The 8,576-nt window shown below is 33.4% G+C and overlaps 1 protein-coding gene across 1 annotated transcript; it reads left to right on the top strand.

Moving 5' to 3' along the window:
- Window positions 1-5,150: 5,150 nt before the first annotated feature.
- Window positions 5,151-7,848, top strand: LOC145108572 (UV-B-induced protein At3g17800, chloroplastic-like). Its single transcript, XM_079045606.1, has 3 exons — window positions 5,151-5,411; window positions 6,569-6,867; window positions 6,964-7,848. Exons 1-3 carry the CDS (start codon window positions 5,295-5,297, stop codon window positions 7,724-7,726), a joined length of 1,179 nt encoding a protein of 392 aa, XP_078901732.1. The 5' UTR covers window positions 5,151-5,294; the 3' UTR covers window positions 7,727-7,848.
- The last annotated feature ends 728 nt before the right edge of the window (window positions 7,849-8,576 follow it).

Raw genomic sequence — 8,576 nt, 5'->3', positions numbered from 1 at the left:
GTTCTTTTTGTATTAGGCATTATGTTTAACCCATTAGCCTGGTTAAACTTAGATAGTTTTCCTATTTATAGTCTTATTTGCCTTTCTTTGTATTAACAATTTTCCATCAACAATGTAATCTTAGCTATTTTCAACAATGTAACCACAACCGTTTTCTCTCTATATTATTATTAGTTTACAATTGGTATGTGTATGAATATGATATTACTATTTCGAATATTCATATATTCGAACTCGTATTCACACGGTGTATCACTTATGTATAAAATTGGCCCATTAGACTCGGCCCAGTACCGTATTTGTTGTCGATTGTGTTGTATATTATGTATATGTATCCTCTATCAATGTTAAGGGTAAATTACACCAATTGTCCCTCGTGAAGGTGCCAAAAAGCACATTTAGTCCCTATTTTCAAAAATTAACTCGGACCGTCCCTCATTTGACTAAAAGGTGCACGTTTGGTCCCCCGCAGACATAAAATGACTATCTTGCCCTTTTCTTTTTATTTTCATTTATTTTTCAGGTTTATAATTTATTTTATAGTTTATTTTATTAATTATAATTCTTTAGAAAATCAAGTGGTCCTTATATCACCCTTGGAAAAACCCATCCGACAAGCAACACTCAATACCACCGACAACCACCACCCAATACTTCCAACAACTACCTATAATCAGCTACTCCGACGATCTCATATCCATAATCACGGTGTTCAAAAAGATCAACGATTTAAGCTTTTATGTCTGAAAAACAAACCCTAGAACAGAGTTGCAGATAAACATAGATTTGCTGATAAACACACACATGTGTATGTATTTGTGTTCATGTTTGTTTCTGGAATGATGAACACTGATTTGAAGTTTTCCAAATCTACACAAGTACTTGAAGGATTTCGTTCTAAAGGGTTCGATTTGCAGATACATGTAGTTCTTAAAGGCACATTTGTAGATTTACATATCCATATTGGTGTGAATATTCGATCTACAACTCACTGAAACCTCTGAAATTCAAGAAAGAGATGATGTTGTTATAGAAGCATATAGGCGGCGGCGGAGGAGCTTGATCTCAAAACCTAAGAGATCGATGACATCTGTGACGAAACCCTAGCTGACGTCGATGACGGCAGAGCTCGATCTGTCAAAACCCTAGCCGACGTCGATGGTGGCACATAAACCCTAGTCGCCTCTCGTTTTTCCTGCGGGAGGGTAGCGAATCTGCATCCTCCCAAAGCTTCTACCTTGCCATTTAGATATGAACTCCAACAAGAGGCTAGATCCTTTGACGGTACTGATGATGGAACGGTGACAGGTGGTGTTCGAAGAGGTTAATTATCAGTTGTTGTACAAAGAGGGCGGCGATGGTGAATGAGGTGATGGTTTGTGGCTATTTTCCAGGGAAATAGGTGGTGGTTGAACTGAATTTCGGTGGTGATTATGCATTCCGGTGGTGGTAGTTGTGCTTTCTGGTGGTTGTGGTGGTGCTTAAGTCTTCTTCACGAAATTGAAAGAGATAGATATAAATATTCTGTTTAATAATTAATTAGAAAAATCAAGAATAAATGAAAAATAAATTGTAAAGGGTATTTTAGTCATTCCATGTCTCATAAGGGATGAAACATGCAAATTTAAACTAACAAGGGATGAAACGTGCATATTTTTACCATGTAAGGGACGATCCGAGTTAATTTTTGAAAATAGGGACCAAACATGTTTTTTGGCACCTCCACAAGGGACGATTGGTGTAATTTACCCCAATGTTAATTGAGAATCATGGGAAAAGAAAATGTATTATATTCTAGATAAAAAGAATTAAAAGAAATAATTGGTAGTTATATTGGGGTTGATATAAGTAGAGAAGATGGTCAAACAAATACTCGCCACAAAACCTTAGACGACACTAGAACTTTCAAGATGCCATATGAGCCACGAAACCAAACGTCCCGTTCAAACTAGGACGCGTACCTCGTTATGTAGCCTCAATTCTAAGATACTTTTGTTCCTTTTGCATAACTTGTCCAAGATTATTGATAAGATGAAGAAAATCTGTTTATTTCTTCTAAGATAAATAATTTTTATATTACTGAAAAATGACTACTCTTTAAAATATTTTTGGTTAAGGTATTGAATCCTTGTTCAAGACAGCACATGCAAAGCTGTGTCATTTTGGCTGCTAGTTTTGTCGAAGACCATTGCATTTTTTTTTTCTCATTGTATACGCACGTTGTGTTAATTCATGTCATTTTTTTATTTAATTAATGAGATAAATCTTTTTATTAATAACATAAAAAATAATTTATAATAAATGAAGATTTGCTTTTAAAAAAAAACTTAGTCAATCTTACAAATATCTTAAAATAATTATTGATAATTAAATATAAAAACCTTAATATAAACACATTGTATTTTTATAACTTAGGAATTGAAAATATTTATATATATTTATATTTTTCTTACGAGGAATTCCTAAATTAAAATGTGAATGGCATGGCTGTTATTTGACCATTAATTTCTTTCAATTTTTCTTTTGGTAAAGTACATATTTAGTCCTTGAATTATCACCAACATGTAGTTTAGTTTCTCACAGATATCGATTTACTAATCTATGTGTGCATTGGTAGGTTTGTCCGTTTGTGATCCAAGATTTTAAAATTAATGTTTTTCATAAGCAAGTATCCGAAATTCATACAATAATTAATCATCGTGTTAAACTTTTTCCAACACAATGGCTACATAAACTAGTTGCTTCATTTTGCGATGGAATCCTGGTTGTTGATATATGAATTACATAAAATATCTAGGGTTCAAAGTTTGGTATGCCCCAAAATATTATTACTGATCTCCCACGTGGACCGTTAAGATGATATACTTTATCATTTTAAATCTTTGTTTGCTCTATGATAGAGTAATAAATGTTTCTTGTGATGATTTTCGATAGGGCTGAGCATCGGAACCGGGACCGGGTATCCACTACCGGAACCGGAACCGCATTCGAACCGCCGGTTCCGGAACCGGAACCGCCTTAAGCGGTTCGGGTTCCAGTTTTTTATTTTTCGGAACCGTTACCCGCTGGGTACCCGCCGGAACCGATTATATATATATATGGATTGATAAATATGTGTTGTTTTGTATCGTACATTAGGTATATAACCATCGAAACTGTGTCGTTTTAATTGAAATTATATTAAATAAATTTTTTTTTAGCAATTTCACCCAATATTTTGTTTTGCTTCATGATTTACGCAATATAAACTCTTGCATCTAATCTCTTCCCACAATCTAAATAGAATCAACTGAAACAATGAAATTGATGCTTGGAACGAATTCAATCAGTACACTTCCAATGTCATGTACTCATGTTAGAATTTGAAGTCCATGTCCATTGGTAGGTTTATAAAATAAAAAAAAAAACTAATATTTAATTGTAACAATTAAATATAAAATATTATCATTAATTTCTTTATTAATTTATGAATGTATAGAGCGGGTAAAATGAACTAAAACAGATACTCACTAATCACTAATCTAATTAATATTTAATAGTCGACGCAATTTAATTTCTAACAAATTGATATCTAAAATTCTATCATTAGCACATTAAAGGCCTGTGAACTGAAGCAAAAATAGTAAAAAAATTGATGATTTCTAAAAGAAAAATAGTATAAGAAAAAAAAAGCTTAAAACAACCGGGTATCCGGTACCGAACCGGTTCTGGCGGTTCCGGTTCCGGTTCCTACATTCCAAGAACCGCCGGTTCCGGTTCCGGTTCCGGTTCCAGACAATTAGGGCGGGTACCCGCCTATGCTTACCCCTAATTTTCGATATACATAACAAATTTAACTTAGCAACAAAATTTTCATCTCAAATGAAATGAATTTGATATATAGATAGGGTCAAAAGTGGGTCAGAAGTCTGCATGCATGCTGTGCTCAAATGTGTACACATCTTAATTGATGGAATGAAAATAGCTACCTATTATCAATGTTTTAAAAATAATTTTTTAGTCGAACCTATATGATGACCAATTTTCGATTTAACCGGTTCAACCGTCGAATCAATTCGGTTTCTAGAATCACTCCTACATTACAAAAACATATAACATAATTTTTACATCAATCCATATACATTAAAAATAAAAATAAAATATAATACCGAATAGTTTTATATGAATAAAAATACATTAAAAAACTTCATAATATTACCATGTGTTTTTATTAGAGATGTGTAAATAGAGATGTGTAAATATACATTATAAAACTTCATAATATCACCATGTGTTTTTATTAGAGATGTGTAAATAGATATGAAAAGACCATAAAATTTTGTTATGCAAAATGTTTAATTTCAATATATTTTTATTCATTTTAACTGGTTAACCGAGTTTTTGTAAAACCGAACCGTTCATTCCGGTCCATAAATAGAAATAATATTGGTGCTAATTGAACCATTTTTTCCGTGGTTCTCAATCCAGCCGATTTGAACTAACTTTTAAAAACATTGCATATTATATAATAATGTAAATAAAAAACCATATAAATTATCTTTATGATATGTTGTTATTTTTAAAAACTTTCAAGTTACTTTTACGCTTTTACGAAGTCTTTATGATATGCTGTAATTTTTACTAGTTTTAAAAAGTTTCATTTTGGGGTAATTTATAAAGTTTTATGTATTTTTGATTCTTCAAGTTAGCACATGTTTTTTTACTTTTATGTCTGTTAAATGACTATTTGTCCAATACTTTATATTTTTATTAATTATACTTATTATTATTAGTAATTAATTGATTATTATTTTATTAACATTATTTACCTGAAAAAAAAATCCTCTGACTCCTAATCTTATTCAACGACTACATGCATATATTATTAATATACAATTGTTAAATTTTACTAATCTTCAATTTTAGTTATTTGATTATAATGTTTTGTATTTTGAAGGGTCTTATATTTACTTTTGCCCGGGGTCTCAGACCCGACCTGTTTATTCGACTAAGCTCGTTAAAAAAAAAAAAAACAACCCTAAAACAGAAAGAAATTTGCAATATCAACAGGACTTGAATGTAAATACACAATAAATAAAGGGGTAGGAGTGAAAATTCAATAAATACATTTACACATGTGAGCAGCATAAATAATAGTTTCCTCCTGCAAATTATGGAATTCATTATCTCGTCGCTCGTTTATCCTTTGGGTTTGTAATTGTCAATTTGTCGCTACCTACCCCCTCTTTTGAACGCTTACGATTTCCTTGTCGGAGCTAATTGAGGTATTTAGGGTTTCTGTTAATCGATTGGATATGGAAACAGCAACTGCTCTTCGAACTTCTTTCGGTACCTGTATTAGACCGTCAACTAAATCCGATCTTGGGCGTTCTCGCACGGGATCTATCGCTTTTGCTACTGTTTCGAATAAGGTATATCATTATACAAATTTTAATCAGAGAAATTGAAATTCTATGTGATTTAAGTGAGTCTCTGTAATGATCTAATGTTTTGATTTCTGTGGTTTTGTTTGAGGATATCAAGATACTACGTAGTGCATATATATCTCAAGTTTCGATTTTTAAGTTGGAACTGGAAATGATTTACTTCTTAAAATAAAAATTGATGAGAATTATGGTTGTCTTAGAATAATATATCTTCAAGGGAATTGTAAAATAGTTTTTTGAGTTCTAAATGATAACACCAATTTCAGTTTTGCTTCTTACAAGAAGACTAAATGACAACACCTATTTCATTTGAATCATGGAAACCTTGATTGGCTGATAGAACAGAAAAACGATCAAATTCCCAATTTGATTTCAGCATGAGGATGGATTGTGTATATATGCAGCATAACTTGAAGTTAATTTGAATCATATTTATTGATGTTACAACATAACAAAGGATCACACATCCAATAAAACTAGTTGGCAACTTGGCATATGCAGATTAGGATCTTGTCTATGTAATCTTTTGGTTATCTGAAAGGTGGTTATTGGGGTTATTGGTCTAGAGTAGATAGCTCCATTGTGTTCATAGGTAGAACCTTCCTGCATATTGTCAAAGAAAAGGTAAGATTTTCTTTTTGACAAATTGTGTAAGGTCTACTTTTGGCTCTGATAGCATTGATAAGAAGTCTGATGGAGTGCTTGAGAAGAGAGGGGAACAGTGAAACATAATTGTGTTAACTACTATCACTTCATTGAAACAAAAAAATAAAAATAAAGAGTTACAACCTGTTTTAAGTTTAGTAATTGAAGAACTGCTATATGATCCTAAGAGACGCGTTTAGTTTAGTAATTGAAATTACACTAATCAGGACTAGGAAATTAAGGTCACAACCTGTTTTAAGTTTGAAAATGTATGTAGTCTGTTTGGTTGTTTCAAATCTGGCTGAAACTTGCAAAAACCAAAACCAAACCCATGGTTACTTTGTTCTTCAAAAGAACCCTTTAAAAATGACTTTTTCTTAAATTTATTTGTACAGCTATATAGTCCATCCATAATAATTTTTACTATTATCCTTGGGTAATAGATTATTTGGGTAAGTGTTGTAACTGAAATTTACTTTGTTTTGCTGGCTAAGCAGGGGTTCCTTTCATTTTCAAATCCCAGATTAGGACTGAAAAGTGCATCTTTTCAGAGTCAAAAGAAGAGAATTGCAATAAAGGCCTCATTATCTTCTGATTCTGCTGGATCTGATGCGCCAATTGCCCCACTTGAGCTGGAATCCCCAATCGGACAGTTCCTATCACAAATTCTCATCAGCCACCCTCACCTCGTTCCTGCAGCAGTCGAACAGCAGCTTGAACAGCTTCAAACTGATCGCGATTCTCAGAAACAAACTGAAGAACCTTCCGCCCCCACCACCGATCTTGTCTTGTACAAGTGAGTAGATTAAACTTATTTTAAAATTGTTATGTCTATGAGGAGGGCATTCACGTATATGATTTTTGTGTATATTTATAATGAAAACTTTTGTAGGAGAATTGCGGAGGTGAAAGCAAACGAAAGGCGAAAAACTCTCGAAGAGATTCTATACGCATTAGTCGTACAAAAATTCATGGACGCAAAAATCTCCTTAATTCCATCCGTAACCCCAAAACCCTCCACACCATTCAAGACAATCGACTCATGGCCCACCCAAGACGAAAAACTCGAACTCATTCATTCCCCAGAAGCCCTCGAAATGATCCAAAACCACTTATCTCTCATCCTCGGAAACCGTGTCTCCGATTCCACTTCCGTAGCCGAAATAAGCAAACTCCGAGTCGGACAAGTCTATGCAGCATCCGTAATGTACGGGTACTTCCTCAAACGGGTCGACCAACGTTTCCAGCTTGAAAAAACCACAAAAGTCCTGCCCGATAACACCGGAGACTCTGCCCCTTGGATGCCTAATGTCCACCCGGAAGTGGAAGTTCCAAACTCGGGCAGTTTCGGGCAGGTGAAAGCGTCTCGGTTGAGAAACTATGTGATGTCGTTTGATGGGGAGAGTTTACAAAGGTATGCGACGATTAGGTCAAAAGAGGCGGTGAGTATTATTGAGAAACACACGGAGGCGTTGTTTGGTAGGCCGGAGATTGTGGTGACGGCGGATGGGGCGGTGGATTCTTCTAAAGATGAGGTGATTAAAATAAGTTTTGGTGGGTTGAAGCGGTTGGTTTTGGAGGCTGTGACTTTTGGGTCCTTCTTGTGGGACGTGGAGAGTTACGTGGACACTAGGTATCATTTCGTGGCAAATTAATGTTTTATTTGAAAGTGGTTGTCATGATGATTAGATTGTATATATAAACTCTACTTTAGTGACTATACAGTTGATTTGGGATCTTTATTTTTTTGTTTTGATTGAACATATTTCGTGATTAATCCTTGGTGTGATTTAAGATCGTAACATTTGTTTGGGTTAGTGCGGATAATAACGGTTGTTTACCTTTACTTACACCTGAACTAACTTCAAATCGAGGGTTTTAGATCAAGAAAGCTTCGTTGAATATTATAAATTCATCCATTCATCGATCATGATGGTCTTGTTTCTTTTTCTGGATAAAATGTTTTTCGAATTTTTTGTGCATGGTCTTGTTTCTTTTTCTGGATAAAATGTTTTTCTAATTTTGGTGATTTGCATTTAAAAGAATCATAGGTAGATGATTTATCGATGTTTTAATCAACAATCAAACGAAGTCATAAATAATGGTTACCGGATAAGCAACAAATGTTATAATATATTTTAATCTTGATTGTATACAATCATGATAGCATAAAACGATTATAAGTAACAAGTCCTAGTTACGACAACCCGATTCTAATATTTTGGATCTTGGGAAATCTCTAGAAAAAGTGTCTATATTTTGGGAAATTTTTTAATAAAGTTATAAATTGATTTTTTTGAATATAAAAATCGTGACTATTTAACTTTTTGAATAGAAAAGTCTAAAAAACCGGTTAATTTCTTCACTTTAGTCTTTTTTGATATGTTCAGCCAGATCATGAGACCAAATCGTTAATTTATTCGCTTTAGCCCTTTCGTCAAAATTTATATAGAATGTATAAACGTATTTCTTACATATTTATTTTTATTTTTACGTATTTATGTG

This window comes from Lactuca virosa, chromosome 4 (assembly GCF_052849685.1).
Source record: "Lactuca virosa cultivar CGN04683 chromosome 4, Lactuca_virosa_CGN04683_v6, whole genome shotgun sequence".
In the NCBI taxonomy this organism is placed as follows: domain Eukaryota; kingdom Viridiplantae; phylum Streptophyta; class Magnoliopsida; order Asterales; family Asteraceae; genus Lactuca; species Lactuca virosa.
The sequence above is the reverse complement of the archived record's forward strand: the minus strand, read 5'-3'. Positions and strand labels throughout refer to the sequence as shown.